General features: G+C 41.1%; 1 protein-coding gene across 1 annotated transcript; it reads right to left on the bottom strand.

Moving 5' to 3' along the window:
• Positions 1-415: 415 nt before the first annotated feature.
• Positions 416-1,976, bottom strand: LOC105730594 (transcription factor E2F4-like). Its single transcript, XM_064372853.1, is given in 2 exon segments — positions 416-811; positions 813-1,976. Coding segments are annotated over 2 exon segments (1,251 nt in total). The 3' UTR covers positions 416-724.
• Positions 1,977-20,820: the final 18,844 nt, after the last annotated feature.

The following is a 20,820-nucleotide window of genomic DNA, read 5'->3' on the forward strand; positions in this document are numbered from 1 at the left end:
AAAAGTATAAAAATAATCTTTATATAGGAATCCATTCGTTACTGTAAATCTTTCTAAATCTCTGCAAATGGCTCTAAATGAGGGTAAATGAATAAGCAGAAATGAAGAGGAGGTTATGGGGCAACAGGAGGTCGGGCCAATCCTCAGGGCTGGACCACCCAGACTCCTCACCAGAGACTTCTGTTCCTTCTTGGTAGCCACTCCCACCACCTGCAGGTCCTAGGGCTAAAGGCCCAGAAGGGGGCACGTTAGAGGGCCAGGAGGTGCTAGAGGGTCGGGGGTAGGGGACAGTGAAGGAAGCTAGGGGTGGTGTCGGCACGTGTCCAGCTCCACCCAACCCTTCCCTCCTAGGGGAAGGAGCTGGCACGTGAGCAAGATAGTGAGGCTGGACAAGCTGCCCTACGGGTGAGGGGGGGCAATGGCGGCTCTTCGGTTCTGTGCCACTGGGTGGCAGCTGAGCCTGGGCTTGGGAAGGCCACAGAAAAGGAGAAGCAAACACTTTGGCTCCACAGTGGTGGGGGCTGAGCCCCATTCCCCTGCTCTGCGAGCACAGTAGAGGTGCCAGAGTAGGAGCGGGAGCTGTGGCCAGAACTGTGCAGTGAGGGGAGGCTGGAGAAGCCAGGTGTCTGTGGCTCTCAAGCTATGTAGGGGTTAGGTTGGGGAGGTCCCCAGGCAACCCCCAAGTCAGTCTGGGTCCCAGCCACACAGGACATGTCCCTGTCAATTAGAGGTTGAGAACAGGCACATCAAAGAGGTCACAGACACCTTCACTCTCATCCAGGTTGTATATGTAATCGTGGTCTCCGGGGGGGTGGAGAAAGACGGAGCAGGGGGGCAAACACTTCTGAGGACATCAACTCCTCCAGCAGCTCTGAGCTCATGCACTCTCGTGTGGGATCAAAGATTTCTGACAGCTCTTTGGGGAGTTCCAAAATGCCTGTGGGGTCTGCCTTGATGGGCTCAAAGGAGGTAGAAGGATTGGGTCCAGATGAACTGCTGCTGTTACTGCTACTGCTGCTGCTGTTACTGCTATTGCTACTGCTGCTGCTGCTGTCCAGCAAGGCAGAAGACTGCAGTGGCCGGGTGTCCAGTGCTGTCGGGCCCAGTGGGAGTGAACTGAGCTCAGCACTGTCTTTGCTATTAGTTCCAGGGCCACCACTCACTGTGATCTCAGCTGCTGGGCTGGCCATCCCCTGGACTTCTGTGCTACCAGGGACAGGAGTGGGAGTGAGCTGAGGACTATTTGGACGTGAGGCTTCCTGGGACTGAGCAAGGGTAGGCTTGGGCAGAGGTGGAGGCGTAGAAACAGCAGGTGGACTCTGGAGCAGATCTTCAGGTGGTGGCACAGGCACAGCCACAGGTGGTGAGCTCCATGCCTCCTTCTTCACCAGCAGAACCTCAATGGGGCCACTCACACTCTTCAGGTGAATCTGGTACTACTTCTGCCCATTGAGACCCTCTGGGATGGGCACCTCCAGGCTGGTGCCTGATGGGGCCCGGATGGCCAAGAGGGTATCTCCAGCAAAGCATCTGCAGATGTCCTCATGAGTGACATAGGCCAAACAGCTGTTCTGCACGTCCTCTGTGACATTCCGGATGCTCTGCTGCACCCACACCTCGTGCTGCTCTAGTTCTTGCTCCCGCTCTTGCAGCTCCTCGATCTCTGCCTCGAGCTCAATCAGCTTGTCGGCAATCTCCTGGGTATTGCAGCCAGGCCCCACACCCTTGAGCTTCCACTGGATGCTGTTCTTGGACTTTTTCTCGATCAGTCCGATACCTTCCAAAACATTGGTAATGTCATAAATCCGGCGCTTCTGGCGTACAGCTAGGGTGTCAGCTGCCAGCTTGAGGTCAAGCACATCGTCCTTGGCCTCCTGCAGAAGCGACACGAACTTGGTGGTGAGTAGTCCCAGGCTCTTTTCGTGCCGGCTTGGAGTGCCCGGGGGCGGCAGCGCCTGTGGCTCGGCCTCCGCCATCTTGCCCGCCAGCCGCCCATCATGGGCTTAATTTAAACTGACAGAAGCTAAAGACATTACAAAATAAAGTTGCTATGTTTCTCTTTAATGCCTTTAAAGTTCCCACTTACTAAAAGGAAATATAAAACAGGAAGTGGTTGTTTCTTTTCTGGAAAAAGTATTTCTAGAATGTATCCAACCTTGAAGCAAGTTCTTGATATGGTGTCAGAAGGGAATGTATAACGTAAATGCAAGCCAGCTTTGGGTGGCTTTGTGATCTACTCTTCCCCTTTGATGAAAATAACACCATGTTTAGCCATAGGAAAGCACTGCAAGGGGCTCCAAACCCTGGGCTGGACTGGGTTTTAATCTATAGCTGGCCCATGGCATCCTCTCATTGGATTTATCCGATGTGTCCTCATGATTACACTCAGGTTATGCATAGGGATACCACAGAGATAATATTGTCTCCTTCTTAGTGAATTATATCAGGAGTCACAAGATGCCAACTTTTCCCAATATTGATGATGTAAACTGCAATAATTTGGTTATTTGCCTGCTGGGTCTCCCCACTGTGCAATTATTATTTTTCTCTTTGTAATTTATACATTGTTTGTGGGGTGATACTCTCAGACTATTTAAATAACCACTCTGTCATACTTTCAATCACAAATTTTAGCATTAAAATAATTCTTGCTCTAACCTATTATTACTATGATAGTTGTAAATGGTAATTTTTAACTCAATTATTCTATGTTTAAAAGATTGCATTCTTCTGTAAATATGAGATTTTCCTTCCTCATTTACTTTTCATTTATTTATTTGAATCAATATGACATCTAGAATCTCATGTATTCTATTATTCATTATTTTGATGTTCAAATTGTTCCAGATTTGACCATATAGAACCCCTTAGAGCTAGCTCCCATAATTTTTCTGACCTGTCTGCGTTATATTTTGAGCACTTCCTTACTTTCTATCCCTCCAGATATTATGGGTTTATCTGGTATTTTCTTTATTCCAGTCATTTCTCTAAGGAACTCCAACTACTTTTAGCATAAAACAGTACTTAGTAACTAAGATCTAAGCATATATAACATTTTAAATAAATAAATAGTAAAGAATGAATGTAACTCTTCATGTAATTTTTCTTACCTAAAAACGTTTTGCTTATTGGAATAATTGTGGGGAATTATATCAACATCCATAAATACATGCACCCAAGATGGAGCCAGTTAGACATTAAAGTCAATACTGGGGAGGCTATATGTGGATAGAGAGTGCAAGTTGAATGTCTGAATATCTTACTGCTTCTTTATCCTTTGAAACAGTCAAAAAAGAAAAAAAATATTATCAATAATTTCTATGTGAACTCACTTTTATTCTTCCCCTGACAGTGGAGTTGCTGAACTTAACAAAAGTTAAACTTAGCTTAACAATAGCATAGAAAAATGTGTTCCATTGACATGAGCAACATAAAGAAGAAAATACACATAAACAGTGGATATGGGCCGGGCGCGGTGGCTCATGCCTGTAATCCCAGCACTTTGGGAGGTGGAGGCGGTGGATCACAGGGTCAGGAGTTCAAGACCAGCAGACTGGCCAAATGTGGTGAAACCCTGTCTCTACTAAAGAATACAAAAATTAGCTGGGCATGGTGGCTTGTGCCTGTAATCCCAGCTACTTGGGAGGCTGAGGTAGGAGAATTGCTTGGACCTGGACCTGGGAGGCGGAGGTTGCAGTGAGCTGAGATAGCACCACTGCACTCCAGCCTGGGCTACAGAGCGAGACTCCATCTCAAAAACAAACAAACAACAACAACAAAAAAAACAGTTGATATGTAAGGCAAATCTCTGAATTTATTCATTTTATAGATGAAGACATTGAGGATCATGGAGATTATATCATATGTTGAAAATGTGACAGCTAACCTGAGAGATGAAATTTGCATTCAGGTTAGTCAATTCAAAGGTTCCTTAATATACTACCTTGCCCAATTTGCCTTCAACATTAAATTAAGGATTATTTTCTTTATATACATTTCTAAGGGCCCTTTGGATTGGAATTGGTCATTGAGCCTTCATTCTTTTGTTGTTTAGCTCTATAGTCTTTGGAATAATAACAACAGCTAAGATTTCTAGAAAATCTTCCATGTGTTTATATGTATTTTATTAAACCTCCAACAACACTGTGAAAGGACTGTCACTATCATTGTCATCATCATTATCATGATGATCATCATCATCATGATGATCATCATCATCTTTATCTCCCTTTTTATAAATGAGGGCACTGAGGATTGGAGCAAGTTAAACAGCTTGTCCAAGGAGAAAGCAAGTTAATGGTGGAACTCCAATTGGAGCCTGGTGGTACAGATCTAAGCCTACATTTTCATCCACTATGTTCCACTGAAATCCATTAAAAGGTGTGTGAGTATTACCAATGGTCCAGTGGCTCCCCAAGACGTGCCAATTGGCTATTTCTAGGCTTTCCTGTGACAACATGCTTCTATTGCTGAATTGAACCATTCTCTTCATGTATAGTCAACTCTCAACCAGACAGGAAGTAGCAGCAAGATAGCTCACAAATGATGGATACTGTGTTGGCATGCATAATCTTTTTTCCTAATATATATTGCCTCATAAATCTGCCCCTGACAATAATATTCACTTTTTAAAAATATATTTTATTGCACTTTAGGTTCTGGGGTATATGTGCAGAACATGCAGGATTGTTGCATAGGCACATACATGGCAATGTGCTTTGCTGCCTCCATCCCCATCACCTATATCGGGCATTTCTCCCCATGTTATCCCTCCCCAACCTCCCTACCCCCCGCCGTCCCTCCCCTGTTCCCCTTCAACAGACCCCAGTGTGTGATGCTCCTCTCCCGGTGTCCATGAGTTCTCATTGTTCAACACCCGCCTATGAGTGAGAACATGCGGTGTTTGATTTTCTGTTGTTGTGTCAGTTTACTGAGAATGATGGTTTCCAGATTATCCATGTCCCTACAAAGGACACAAACTCATTGGTTTTTATGGCTGCATAGTATTTCATGGTGTATATGTGCCACATTTTCCTTGTCCAGTCTATTGTCGATGGGCCTTTGGGTTGGTTCCAGGTCTTTCCTATTGTAAACAGAGCTGCAGTGAACATATGTGTGCATGTGTCTTTATAAAAGAGTGATTTGTAATCCTTTAGATATATACCCAGTAATGGGATTGCTGGGTCAAATGGAATTTCTATTTCTAGGTTCTTGAGGCATCACACACTGTCTTCCACAATGGTTGAACTAATTTACACTCCCACCAACAGTATAAAAGTGTTCCTGTTTCTCCACATCCTCTCCAGCATCTGTTGTCTCCAGATTTTTTAATGATTTCCATTCTAACTGGCATAAGATGGTATCTCAAAGTGGTTTTGATTTGCATTTCTCTAATGACCAGCAATGATGAGCATTTTTTCATGTTTGTTGGCCTCATATATGTCTTCTGTTGAAAAGTGTCTGTTCATGTCCTTTGCCCACTTTTGAATGAGTTTGTTTGTTTTTTTCTTGTAAATCTGTTTTAGTTCTTTGTAGATTCTGGATATTATCTCTTTGTCAGATGGGTAGATTGCAAAAATTTTTTCCCATTCTGTTGGTTGCCAGTTCACTCTAATGATTGTTCCTTATGCTGTGCAGAAGCTCTGGAGTTTAATTAGATCCCATTTGTCTATTTTGGCTTTTGTTGCCAATGCTTTTGGCATTTTAGTCATGAAGTCCTTGCCTATGCCTATGTCCTGAATGGTTTTGCCTAGGTTTTCTTCTAGGGTTTTTAAGGTGTTAGGTCTTATGTTTAAGTCTTTAATCCATCTGGAGTTAATTTTAGTGTAAGGTTTCAGGAAGGGGTCCAGTTTCTACTTTCTGCACATGGCTAGCCAGTTTTTCCAACACAATTTATTAAACAGGGAATCCTTTTCCCATTGCTTGTTTTTGTCAGGTTTGTCAAAGATCGGATGGTTGTAGAAATGTTGTGTTGCCTCCAAGGCCTCTGTTCTGTTCCATTGGTCTACATCTCTATTTTGGTACCAGTACCATGCTGTTTTGATTACTGTAGCCTTGTAGTATAGTTTGAAGTCAGGTAGCGTGATGCCTCCAGCTTTGTTCTTTTTACTTAGAATTGTCTTGCCTATGTGGGCTCTGTTTTGGTTCCATATGAAGTTTAAGGTGTTTTTTTCCAGTTCTGTGAAGAGGGTCATAGGTAGCTTGATGGGGATAGTGGTGAATCTATAAATTACTTTGGGCAGTATGGCCATTCTCATGATATTGATTCTTCCTAACCATGAGCATGGAATGTTTCTCCATCTGTTTGTGTCCTCTCTTATTTCTTTGAGCAGTGGTTTGTAGTTCTTGAAGAGGTCCTTTACATCCTTTGTTAGTTTTATTCCTAGGTGTTTTATTCTCTTTGTAGCAATTGTGAGTGGGAGTTTGCTCTTGATTTGGCTCTCTGTTAGTCTGTTATTGGTGTATAGAAATGCTTGTGATTTCTGAGCATCGATTTTGTATCCTGAGGCTTTGCTGAAGTTGCTTATCAGTTTCAGGAGATTTTGGCCTGAGATGATGATGATGGGGTCTTCTGAATATACAATCATGTCGTCTGCAAATAGAGACAATTTGACTTCCTCTTTTCCTAATTGAATACTGTTTATTTCTTTTTCTTGCCTGATTGCTCTGGCTAGAACTTCCAATACTATACTGAATAGGAGTGGTGAGAGAGGGCATCCTTGTCTAGTGCCAGATTTCAAAGGGAATGCTTCCAGTTTTTGCCCATTCGGTATGATATTGGCTGTGGGTTTGCTGTAAATAGCTTTTATTATTTAATATATGTTCCGTCGATACCTAGTTTATTGAGAGTCTTTAGCATAAGGGGCTGCTGAATTTTGTCGAAGGCCTTCTCTGCATCTACTGAAATAATCATGTAGTTTTTGTCTTTGGTTCTGTTTATGTGGTGGATTACATTTATAGACTTGCGTATGTTGAACCAGCCTTGCATCCCCGGGATGAAGCCTACTTGATCGTGATGGATAAGCTTTTTGATGTGCTGTTGCAATCGGTTTACTGGTATTTTATTGAAGTTTTTGCATCTATGTTCATCATGGATATTGGCCTGAAGTTTTCTTTTTTTTGTTGAGTCTCTGCCTGGCTTTGGTATCAGGATGATGTTGGTCTCATAAAATTATTTGGGAAGGATTCCCTCTTTGTGTATTGTTTCGAATAGTTTCAGGAGTGGTACCAGCTCCTCTTTGTATGTCTTGTAGAATTTGGCTGTGAACCCATCTGGACCTGGGTTTTTTGTGGTTGGTAGGTTATTAATTGTTACCTCAACTTCAGCCCTTGTTATTGGTGTACTATGGGTTTCAACTTCTTCCTGGTTTCGGCTTGGGAGGGTGTAAGTGTCCAGGAATTTATCCATTTCTTCCAGGTTTACTGGTTTATGTGCATAGAGTTGTTTGTAGTAATCTCTGATGGTGGTTTGTATTTTTGTGGAATTGGTTGTGATATCCCCTTTATCATTTTTTAATTGCATCTGTTGATTCTTCTCTCTTTTCTATTAATCTGGCTAGTGGTCTGTCTATCTTGATCTTTTTAAAAAATCAGCTCTTGGATTTATTGATTTTTTTTTTTTTGAAGGGTTTTTTGTGTCTCTATCTCCTTCAGTTCTGCTCTGATCTTAGTTATTTCTTGTCTTCTGCTACCTTTTGAGTTTTTTTGATCTTGCTCCTCTAGCTCTTTCAATTTTGATGATAGGGTGTCAATTTTATTCTCATGTGGGCATTTATTGCTATAAAATTTCCTCTAGACACTGCTTTAAATGTGTCCCAGAGATTCTGATACATTGTGTCTTTGTTCTCGTTGGTAACAAAGATCATCTTTATTCCTGCCTTCATTTCATTGTTTATCCAGTCAACATTCAAGAGCCAGTTGTTCAGTTTCCATGAAGTTATGCAGTTCTGAGTTAGTTTCTTAATCCTGAGTTCTAATTTGATTGCACTTTGGTCTGAGAGATGGTTTGTTATGATTTCTGCTCTTTTGCATTTGCCGAGGAGTGATTTACTTTCTTTTATGTGGTCAATTTTAGAGTAGGTGTGATGTGGTGCTGAGAAGAATGTATATTCTGTGGATTTGAGGTGGAGAGTTCTGTAGATGTCTATTAGGTTTGCTTGGTCCAGATCTGAGTTCAAGTCCTGGATATCCTTGTTAATTTTCTGTATCGTTGTTCTGTCTAATATTGACAGTGGAGTGTTAAAATCTCCCACTCTTATTGTGTGGGAGTCTAAGTCTCTGTGTAGGTCGCTAAGAACTTGCTTTATGCATCTGAGTGCTCCTGTATTGGGTGCATATATATTTAGGATCATTAGCTCTTCTCGTTGCATTGATCCTTTTACCATTATGTAATGCCCTTCTTTGTCTCTTTTGATATTTGTTGGTTTAAAGTCTATTTTATCAGAGATTAGGATTGCAACTCCTACTTTTTCTTGCTCTCCATTTGCTTGGTAAATCATCCTACATCTCTTTATTTTGAGCCTCTGTGTGTCCTTGCATGTGAGATGGGTTTCCTGGATACAGCACCCCAATGGGTTTTGACTTTTTATCCAATTTTCCAGTCTGTGTCTTTTCATTGGGACATTTAGCCCATTTACATTTAAGGTTAATATTGTTATGTATGAATTTGATCCTTCCATTTTGATGCTAGCTGGTTGTTTTGCCCATTAGTTGATGCAATTTCTTCATTGTTTCAATGGTCTTTACCATTTGTTATGTTTTTGGAGTGGCTGGTACTGGTTGTTCCTTTCTATGTTTAGTGCTTCTTTCAGGAGCTATTGTAAGGCAGGCCTGGTGGTGATGAAAGTCTCTCAGCAATTGCTTGTTGGTAAAGGATTTTATTTCTCCTGCACTTATGAAGCTTAGTTTTGCTGGATATGAAATTCTAGGTTGAAAATTCTTTTCTTTAAGGATGTTGAATATTGACTCCCACTCTTCTCTGGCTTATAGGGTTTCTGCCAAGAGATCCACTGTAAGTCTGATGGGCTTCCCTTTGTGGGTAATCTAACCTTTCTTTCTGGCTGCTAGCATTTTTTCCTTCATTTCAACTCTGGTCAATCTGATGATTATGTGCCTTGGGGTTACTCTTCTTGAGGAATATCTTTGTGGTGTTCTCTGTATTTCCTGGACTTGAATGATGGCCTGCCTTGCTACGTTGGGGAAGTTCTCTTGGATAATATCCTAAAGAGTGTTTTCCAACTGGATTCCTTCTCTCAGTCACATTCAGGTACACCTATCAAACATAGATTAGGTCTTTTCACATAATCCCATATTTCTTGGAGGCTTTGTTCATTTCTTTTCACTCTTTTATTCTGTAATCTTTTCTTCTTGTTTTATTTCATTGAATTGATCTTCAATCTCTGATATCCTTTCTTCTGCTTGGTCTGTTCGGCTATTGAAACTTGTGTTTGCTTCGTGAAGTTCTCGTGTTGTGTTTTTCAGCTCCATCAGGTCATTTATATTCTTCTCTAAGCTGTTTATTTTCATTAACATGTCATCAAACCTTTTTTTCAAGGTTCTTAGTTTTTTTTGCATTGGGTTAGAACATGTTCTTTTAGCTCAGAGAAGTTGTTATTACTCACCTTCTGAAGCCTGTTTCCGTCAATTCATCAGACTTATTTATCCAGTTTTGTTCCTTTGCTGGTGAGGAGTTGTGATCCCTTGGAGGAGGAGAGGTGTTCTGGTTTTTGGTGTTTTCATCCTTTTTGCACTGGTTTCTTCCCATCTTTGTGGATTTATCTACCTGTGGTCTTTGTAAATGGCGACTTTCAGATGTGGTCTCTGAGTGGACATCCTTTTTCTTGATGATGAAGTTATTTCTTTCTGTTTTTTAGTTTTCCTTCTAACATTCAGGCCCCTCTGCTGTAGGACTGCTGGAGATCCACTCCAGACCCTGCTTGCCTGGGGATCAGCTATGGTAGCTGCAGAATAGTAAGGGTTGCTGCCAGTTTCTTCTTCTTTTATCTTCATCCCAGAAGGCTACCTGCCAGATGTCAGCCTGAGCTCTCCTTTATGGGGTGTCTCATTGGATATACAGGGGTCGGGGAGCTGCTTGAGGAGACAGTCTGTCCCTTATAGGAGCTCAAGTGCTGAGCTGTGAGCTCTGTTGTTCTGTTCAGAGCTGCTGGGCAGGTACGTTTAAGTCTGCTGCAGCAGAAGTGATAACCAATTTTTTTCCAGGTGCTCTGTCCTGGGAATGTGAAGCTTTATTTATAAGTTCCTTACATGCTACTGCTTTTTTTTCAGAGATGCCCTGCCCAGCAAGGAGGTAGCCTAGTCAGTCTGCTGGCAGAGGCGTTGCTAAGTTGCTGTGGGCTCTTCCCAGCTGCTGTGTGAACTTCCTTGTGGTTTTGTTTATAGAGCTGTAGTTAGAACTGCCTCGGTAATGGTGGACTGCCTCAGTAATGGCAGATTGCCTCTGTAATGGTGGACTGCCTCCATATTGGTGGACGCCCTTCCTCCCACAAAGCTGGACGATCTTGTGTCTGGCTGCACTTGCTGTGAAATTTTCAGTCCAGAGCATTTTAGATTGCTGGTCTTTGTGGGGGTGGGACCTGCCAAACCAGATCACCTGGCTCCCTGTTTCAGCCCCCTTTTTTTCATTTGAATGGGCGGCTCTGTTTCCCAGGCATTCCTGGTGCCAGTTGAAATGGCCACCCAGATTTGTGTGAGTTTTTGTGTGGAGACCCGCTGCACTGGCTGAAATAGCCATGCTCGGAACTTGTGGTGCTTTTTAGCCTGGGAATCTCCTCATTTGTGGGCAGTAATAACTTGTTTGGAAATGCGGTGATCACTCACCCTCTGCATTGTTCTCACTGGGAACTGTATTCCAGAGCTGTTCCTATTTGGTCATCTTCCTAATATTCACTTTTAGTGAAGAGAAGTAACTTATAAAGTTGTTGATTGGAAGAGGCATAGCAAAGTAGCATTAAGATGTTGTTGTAGATAGATTTCCACGTAGGAAGCACATTCATAGACAATCTAGAGTGTACCACATTGAAGACATTTAACAAAGACAAAGTCCTCTGAGTATGTTCAGAAGGAGTTGTGAGAGAGACTAATGTTGTAGTTAAAAATGTGGGCTCTGGAGTTAGACTGCTCATGTCTGAATCCTGGCTTTGCCAATTTCTTGTTGGGTGGCCTAGAGCAAGTTGCTTAATCATTCCTTGCCTCTGTTTCCTTGACATATTTTTCTCTCCCCTGACCTGACACATCAGGATAGGGGTTTGAATAAGAATCTGAGTAAGAAAAGATTATAGTGTGCAGTATCAAAAAGTTATCTAGGAGTTTATGATGCTCCCAACTCTGTCCACCTTCTTCCTAACACCCTATACCAGGATATAAAACTACTGATCTATAAAATTGCTTGGAAAAATGGTGTATTAGTTATAATGCAAGCTGCTGTAATCAACACATCTGATAATGTGTAATGGTTTAAATATGATATATGTCTACTTTTTGTCCCTGTAAAGCCCAAATGAGTGTTTCTAATTGACAGTGATTCTGGAACTCAGACTCCTTCTGTACTGTGGCTTCACTATCTTTCAGTCTTGACTACCAGGTTCACAGTGTGTGTCTACACCAAGCTGTTAGAAGGGAAAAGAACATGGAGGATGAATCTGAGAGGATTTTATGAACTAGGCTTGGAAGTGGCTTGCAATACTTCTAGTCACATCCTGTAGGCTGGAGCTGAGCCACAGAACCATACCTAAGAGCAAGTAAGATTGAGAATCTAGTCTACCTGTGTGCCCAGGAAGGAGAGAAAGTGGGTTTAGTGAAGAGCTAGCTGGTCTGCTTCTCTACTGTAAGCAACACTAGCAAAATTAAGGGAAAAAGTTTAGAGAAAATGAAACAGAAAAAAAAACCATAAGCAGAACTTCAGACTTGCATTTTGTATTTGCTTTTTTCTTTTTCAACTCTAGAAAAACAAGAAAAGTTGTATTGTTTTTACAACGTCAATAACACAGTTTTTTGTCTCTTGTGACTCTAGCCCTCAGGGCTGCACTTGCTGATTAGTCAGACCTGACTCTTCAATTACTGAAATGAAATTTTACTATGGACATTTTCATCAAGCAAATGTGACATTGTGTAAACTCTGCAAAAAGTTGATCTAATACTTTCAATGGTATAGATAGTATAGATTGGCACATTAACATAATATTACCATTACCCAGAGTGTGCAGAGGCCATTGTGAAAATGCTACTGCACAAACAGCCCACTGAGAGAAGTTAAATTTTGTATACTCCAGTGAGCATAAAATACGTGGTTGCATTTGACTCTAATATGTGTTAATTATGAAAATCAGCTTCAAGCAAAGAAAGCCATAATAATTAAAAACCATCTTTTCATCTTAAAAAAGTCTCTCTCCCCAAAGTATTTATGCACTCTAATGAAACAAATAAAAATAGTTATGGCAAAACCTAAATAATAACCTCTACTAATGTAGTATATACACTCCATAATATGTAATTATGTTGCACTTAAATAGCAACAGACATAAGAACAAATCCATTTAGTGAATAACAACAAAATGGATATTAGATTATGAATGTTGCTACTTCCTTTATCGTTTCTTCCTACATTCTGGTATATGTAAGTTCGGAAAAAATATCATTCTGGTGAGATTCTTATGCATACAAAATTTTCAACAGCTGAGATACTGGTCCCAAGGCATAAAATAGGATTTATTTAATATGCTAATTCCAGCCAATGGTAGTGGCTTCTTGGAACAATACATGGAGAATTGTGTGGCTCTGTCTAAATTCACCAGGGAGACAGTGCCATTATCAATTACTGATGTCTGCCTAGGCATAGGAGTAGGAGCAGCAGCATTCTTGTCAAATGGTTTCCAAGGATTGTTACATATTTATTAAATAGACTAGAGATAAAAGAAAAAAGAATATGAGCAAAGGTCAATTTGGGCCCTTGCATTAGGACTAAAGTTTTTCTACCTAATTTTAGAAACCAATAGGGTAAAGCAGACAAAACCTAGAACAAAAAGCAACAAGTGTGGACAAAATTACTTAAGCTGCTTAAAAAAATTGTTCTTTGTCTTCTAGTTTTGTACATTCACATTGTAGCGAGTCACTGTAATGTAGCAATTTTTAATAACCTTGAATTGCATATTTTACATTGTTGGTATCTATAAAAATATGTGAAAACAACCCTATGTATACTACTCAATATCAAGAAGTTAGACATTCAAATATTCACTTGTTTAAAGTGTTGAGAAACTAAAAGGAATTAATATATAAGAAACCTAAAATAAACTTGTAATTCAGATAAAATGTTTTAAAAATGCAAATTTTTGCTCTCAGTTCCTTTAGAATCCAAATTTCTCTTTCACTTCCTTTAGAATCCAGGCATTTCTGGGACACAGCCAGAGGTGGTTTGAGTGCTTCAGGGATTCAGAGCAGACTTGCACCAAAAACTCTGTTTGGTAGAGGGTTCGCTCTCCCTTCATCACTTAGAAGAAAGAAGGCATGTGTTTGCTTTTCATTATTTGCTTGTTGTGTATGTGTGTTTGCTGTTTGGGAGGACTTTGGATTTAATCCTAAATCACTCACATCTTGAACCCCTCACCTTCCAGCCTCCTTCCTTTAATTAATCATCTTTGCCTTGAAGTGAGCTCTTTGCTACAAGCATTTTGACAAATGGCATTTATTCAGACAATCTCATTTCTGATATATCTGCACATCCACTGGACCTAAGATTTGCCTTTCTAAAACAGGAAACAGGTTTCCTTGGAATGCAGCCCTGTGTATTCACTCTACTACTGATCTTCTGTTGCCTTAAAACTAAAGCTGTAGAATGTGAGTTTTCATTAACTTTCTTAGTATTTTCATATTTAATGAGTATTCACCATGCTAACATATCCCAAGCTTTGTTTCTTTTTTATATATTTTAATTTTCATTTTTAGTTTTTTAGAGATGGGCTGGAGTGCAGTGGTATGATCACAGTAGCCTGTAGCCTCAAACTCCTGGATTCAAACAATCATCCCACCTCAGCCTCAAGTAACTGGGAATACTAACACATGCCACTGTATCCAGCTTGTTTTTTGTTTGTTTGTTTGTTTGTTTGTTTGTAGAGTCAAGACCTCACCCTGTTTCCCAGGTTGGTCTTGAACTTTCAGGCTCATGTAATCCTCTTGCCTTGGCCTTCTGAAGCACTGGGATTACAGGTGTGAACTACTGTGCCCGGCCCCAGCTTTATTTCTAAAAGGAGAAAGTACTTCTTCTTTCCCTCTCACTTGAACCTACATTTTAAGTGATGTTTAAACAAATTAGAACAAATTTAGAAAACAGACACACAATGGTTTCTACACAATCTCTGAAAAGGGGAGATTTTGTTGTCACATATTCCTAAATTCTGCTATTCTTTTTTAAAATTATTGTTGATTTTTGTGGATACATAATAGTTGTACATATTTCTGGGGCACATGTGATCTTTTGATACAAGCATACACTGGGTAATGATCAAATCGGGGTAATTGGGGTATTCATAACCTCAAACATTGAACATTTCTTTGTGTTGTGAACATTCCAAATCTACTTCTAGCTACTTCAAAATATACAATTAATTATTGTTGACTATAGTCACTGTATTGTGATCTCAAACACAGGATCTTCTTCCTTCTATACAGTGTATTTTTGTGCCCATGAACCAACTCTTCCTTATATCTCCCTCCCCACTATGCTTCCCAGCCTCTGGTTACCACTATTCTATTCACTACCTCCATGAGATCAAGTTTTGTAGCTCCCATATGTGAGTGAGAAGATGTGATATTTGTCTTTCTGTGCCTGGTTTACTTCACTTAACAGAATGTCCTTCAGTTCCATCCATGCTGTTGCAAATGATAGGATTTCATGCTTTTTGTGGTGGAATAATATTCCATTGTGTTGATACTCCTTACTCTTATAGCTTCAGAGTGATCTACAGAGGTCAGGTTCTAAGTTTTCTCAATCTTGTATAGCAGCTGAGATACTATTTTCCTGTTTTGGAGGAGAAGACTTGTGCTAGATTCTCCTATTCAGCCCTAGGAAGTGGTTTAAATGAGTTTTCAAGTTAATCTTCTTCACATAGACAAATACAAATGATGGTGCAATGAGGAGTTTATTGATGATAATTATTAAAATAATTGGAAGATTTTTAAAGTTCCATGAAACTTATACCTCATTCATCACCAAAACACCAGTCTTTCCCAGCAGCATGACTACAATTGTCACTTTTTTTTCTGCTGTTGCCAGTCACTCAAAGACTAAAAGATAACTAAGAATTCTCAGACCCCTACTAGAAATTTAAGAGCCTAAACCCAGCCAACATGGAGGAAACAGGACTTAGGAGATATCAGCATAGATGGGCCATTGCCAGCACCTTGGTCAAACCCTGGGCAGGGATTTCTCCTTGAATGTCCTGATTTGAATCTGCTATATAGAGTAAAATATATATTATTATTATATTATTATTTTTTGAGATGGAGTTTCACTCTTGTTACCCAGGCTGGAGAGCAATGGTGCGATCTCGGCTCACCGCAACCTCCGCCTCTTGGGTTCAGGCAATTCTCCTGCCTCAGCCTCCTGAGTAGCTGGGATTACAGGCACGCGCCACTGTGCCCAGCTAATTTTTTGTATTTTTAGTAGAGACAGAGTTTCACTGTGTTGACCAGGATGGTCTTGATCTCTTGACCTCGTGATCCACCCACCTCGGCCTCCCAAAGTGCTGGGATTACAGGCGTGAGCCACCGTGCCTGGCAAAATATATATTATTAATTTCAAATTGGAACAATTGAATAAAGCTCCAATTGCCTTTTCATGTCAAACCTTCTTTTGAATAATTGATTTTATTTAACTGTCAATTATTTTCCAGTTTGTTTTTTATTGATAATTCAATTTGTTGCAGGAGTAGGGACTTCTGCAGGGCAGGAGGTAGAACCATCTGTAGAAGTGCTAAAGAGAGACCAATTGAAGAGCCAAAGATGAGGCAGACACTGACCAGCAAATGGTCAGCAGTGAAACAGATGGGAGGCCTTTATCATCTCCAGGCAGTTTCCAAACATACAAATCAATAACAATTAAAGCAGATTATGAAAAGGCAATACAGGATAGTTAAATCTTTGGACTTGATTTAAACCGGGGGTAAATGCTTGCACATGGAAATTTACTTCATAGAGAGGGTTCAAAGCTTGCCAGAAAGGATAATTCAGGGTTGCAGACAGGGTAAGGCTTAGAAGCATAGCTAATACTTTTTCATAACCGAAAGTTATATATATGTGTATATATATGTAGATATATGTGCACGTGTATATTTCTGGCATATGAGAATTGATAGACATATACACATCATATATGTATGTGATATTATATATGATACATATCATATATAATATGAGACATAGGATTGATACACACACACACACACACACACACACACACACACAAACACAAACACACAGTTGTCCCTAGGTATTTGTGGAGAATTAGTTCCAGGATTTCCTGCAGATACCAAAATCCATGGATGTTCAAGTCCCTGATATAAAATGGTTTAGTATTTGCAAATAACCTGCATACATTTTCCCTCATACTTTAAATCATTGCTAGGTTACTTATAATACAATGTAAATGCTATGTAAATGGTTGTTATACTGTATTGTTTAAGGAAAAAAGTCTGTGCATGTTCAGTACAGATGCAATATATTTCTTTCAAGTACTTTTGATCTGTGGTTGGTTGAATCCACTGATGCATAACCCATGGATATGGAGAGCCAACTGTATATATATGCCAGAAATCTCCATAACAAGATGAACTCTGTACTGTTTTTCAGGGTGTTGGTATGCCCTTTCCTGACCACCCTATAATGTGATGGTGATTGCTGGGCCCTTGGAGAAAGTTGGAGCTGAAACTCAAAAGAAATTACAGGCCTCAGAGAAAGTCTCAGGGAAAGTCAAAAACAAAATGAATTGAAGGTGAATTACTTACCTGCCACGATGTCCTACAACAGGGTCTGAGAAGTGTAATAAAGATGCACGCTGTCCTAAAATTCCTTGGCACAATGCCAGGGCTGTTTCCCAAAGATTATTTAAATTCAATTTCCTGATATTATGTAATTTCCTGATCCATCCATGAAGGTAGCCAAGGTAGAAGAAAACAAAGGATCTGCTAAATCAGTACCTGGGTTGATCGAGTTTGGAAACCTAAGTGGCAGAAACTGCTTATCAAGAGAAGCTAAGAGATTAGAGAAAACTAAGGCAGTTAAAAAGGTGAAAGATTCATCAAATTCCATTTACTCATTCTGCTTGTCAGAAACAGGAACTCCCAAGGCCAGAGGCAAGCGAGGCAAAATGATTGTGCACCTCTGAGAGAAGCAGATTGTCTCCAACTAGCTCTGGGCGCAGGATTCAAGCCAAAGTGCTGGAGGGGAGACTGAGAAGGGAGAGCTTTCACTCCATAATGTTGACACACTCAGGGCTTGCTCAAGGCAACTCTGGTGTTTCTCTTTCTCATTCACCTGCCTCCATCCCAGCCTTCCTTGACTCATCAACCCTATTCCTGCTGCCTCTGCCTTACTTTGAACCTCCATTATTTGGTGCACTATGGCCCAATTTCACCCTCTACTTTCAGTTTTATGTCCTCATTTTATCCCACACACTGCTGATCTCATGGTCCCTCTGCGGAGTTAGTCTCTTCTGTCCCTGTGCATCTGTGGCTCCCAGTGCATGTTGCTCCTTGAGCCCTAATGACACCGCACCATCATTATTTGCATACACACCTGCTGTGCACACCCACCGGTGAGCTCCAGAATGGCAGGGGTCACTTCATATTCAGCTCTGCATCCCCGACACTGCATGCACTCACCACTGGGTTCAAAGCAGTCGTTCCATCCTCCTGTAATTGTTCCCATTTTGGAAAATGGCAGTATTATCCCTCCAGTTACTTAGGCCAAGAACCCAAGAGTCCTTCTAGATTACTCTTTTTCTCCCAAGGTCTTTCAGGCTTTGGAACAGAAATAAAGATCATCTAGATCAGAGTCATCTAAACCAGTGGTTCTCAACCCTGGCTGCAGATGAGAAACACTTTGGAAATTAAATTTAAAAAATTAAAAATACTGATGCTCTGGTGCACACCAGACCAATTAAATCTGAGTAGGGAGGTGCAGGCATGGGTGTTTAAAAATAAGACAAACAAAAAACCATAAAAATGACTTTAAAAGATTCCAATATGCAGCCTGAGTTGAGAAACCTGATAAACTCTGGTGCTTTATTGGGACTGTTATTGTCCCCAGCCTTAACCTATGTCTAGATACTGTGCCCTTCTTCCCCATGTCCCACCTGACCTGCTGTAAGTTGTATCTTCTGTGCTCTTCCAGCACCTGTGCCCATCCTCATCTGCTGCTGTTTTTAGGTATAGTTACCGAGTGCTTAATACAAACAAGGTACAATGCAAAGCACTGCATCTCATCAAGTCTCCTCAGGAACCTTATGGGGAGGGACTACATCATACCCATTAATCAGATAAGGACGCTGAAGCTTAGAGAAGTAATAGACCCAAGATTAAAAAGCTAGGCAAATAGCCTACCTGGGATTTGAACTCAGGTTTTCTTCTTTCTTGCAGTCTTTCTTCTTAGCTGCTGTGCTAACCCAGTCTGACCCATTTGGGGCTTCTAATTTCCATTCCTAGTAACCTGTCCTTTCCAGATGGTTTATTTTCTTTATTCAGTTAGCTCCCCAGCTATTGCTGCTGACTCTCAATGACCCCTTTAATGTACTTCTGAGTGTGCATCAAAATAATCCAACATCGGCCTCTATGATTTGTAGCTGTTAATTGCACAAAATGAAATGTTATCTTGGCAGTACTCACTATGACCTCATAATTACTGAGATGCTTCAAATTACTTTTCTAGATTTGATCTCCTTTGGAAGCTACTCATGAGCTTCTCAGAAAAGGGGCTCTAGGGATAACCTGTCAAAGATGAATTTGAGAAGGCCAAAATGGTATCTTGTACCTCATCCCTGAGACACCATTCTCTGAGGGTAGAGAGGGAGGCCTTCTTTGGAGCTGCTGTGGCCATGGCTCTCAGCATGGTATGTTCTTCATTACCCCAGTTCCCTTCTGAGATGAAGCTACTTTTAGCTTGATTTGCTGCTGGCATTGAAAGAAGGTGAAGTAAAAATGTGGAACTGATCTACAAATAACCAAAGCTTTCTTCCCAGCTTCCCAAGGACACAGAAATATCAGAGTAAAACCAATGCTGGAGAGTTCAACCCAAGTTCATCCCTTTGAAAGGACCCTGGTGGCTTATTGTGTCACCTTCGGATCTAGAGCACTCCTCCACCCTGTCCCTTTGCCTTTGTCAGGTGGCCTCAGACTTGCACTTCCCAGCCTGTGCAAACCTTGTTCCTTCCAGCCCAGGCCTGGCCTCTGCTCCTTCCTTTCTCTCTTTGGGAGACTCCTCTAGGGGAGAGGTTTGCTCTGGAGTCTGCAATCTGTGAATAGTGGGCTATGCTGTGTGTGCTGTGTGAGCACACACAGCATATAAAATGTGTGTAAAAAGTCCTGAGACATGTGAGCTTAGTCTATGACACTATGGTCTCACTTTCAGCCCCAGCTACAAAAAATAGATGGAGCTGGGAACGATGACTGCCAGGGAAAGAGAAATGCTGGCAAGGCTCCGTGGCTCATCTCCAGGATAGCATGATGAATGTCTGATTTAGATGCCCCTTTAAGAGCTTCCACAGCTTGCTGTGCCTCCGCCTGTCACTGCATGCATTTGGGCTTGGAGACTGCCAGTTTATCAGTTTAAATCAGGTGCTTTAAGTAAAAGTGAGTTGTTTGGCACTAGGTAGAGGATTCCTACAGTTTGTCATAGTCCTGACTATGCCCTGTTGTCTCCCGGTGTCAACAATGAGCACTAACAGCCCCCACAGCACCATGTGTACGCCAGATCATCTTTACCCTGGCCCACTTCACTACTGGGCCTCTCCCACCAAGGGTCCTCCTTCAGCACCACGAGAGCAGGGACTAGGGCTCTCTTCTTCAGAACTCCACCCCAAAGCTCAGAACAGTGCCTAGCAGGTAGAAAGGGCTTAATAAATATATGCATGTCAAGTGAATCAATGGCCATGAAATGAAAAAGATAGGATACAATTCCTCCTGACTTCCTCATCCCAGGCCCCTAAAATGGCCGTGTTTTAGTTGCATTGTCAGAGCACCCTTGGTTTAGCCAACTGCTTTGCTGTTCCAAGGTGGGAGATAAAGTTTCCATTCTGTAACTAGCTGTGAATGGTAGAAAGGCAAATGGTCAGGATGAGGTAAAACATTAGAAGTGCATTGACTTCAGATAAGTGAAAAGTCAGCTTTTTTTTTTTTTTCCAATTCTGATATGAGGAGAGAGTATTAAAGAGAAGAAGGCACAGGGGCTCTGGACTTCAGGAAGACATGGTAGAGATTTATACACAACAAGGCTGACAATGTTCATCTTCACTAATGTACTAAAAACAGGAGTTGTGCACAGAGGTATTTTATGATTTGCTACTGTGAAGGCCTTGATGTGGTGAGAATTATATTTGTGACTCACTAAATAACCTGGCCCTTAATTTTTCTGCTAAAGGATTATGTAGTAGAAAGATAAACTGTATTTGAAATAAAAATTATCTGGACTTGAATGCCGGTTCTGTGATTTACTTACAGAGTGTAACAGTGAGCACACCTCAGCCCTGTGTCTCAGTTTCTACATCTGTGAAATGGCACATAGAAGATGACTAACAAATGTTGCTCACCAATTGAC

The sequence above is a fragment of the Aotus nancymaae genome, unplaced genomic scaffold, assembly GCF_030222135.1.
Source record: "Aotus nancymaae isolate 86718 unplaced genomic scaffold, 86718_ANA_hifiasm-v0.15.2.pri h1tg000008l, whole genome shotgun sequence".
Taxonomy (NCBI): Eukaryota; Metazoa; Chordata; class Mammalia; order Primates; family Aotidae; genus Aotus; species Aotus nancymaae.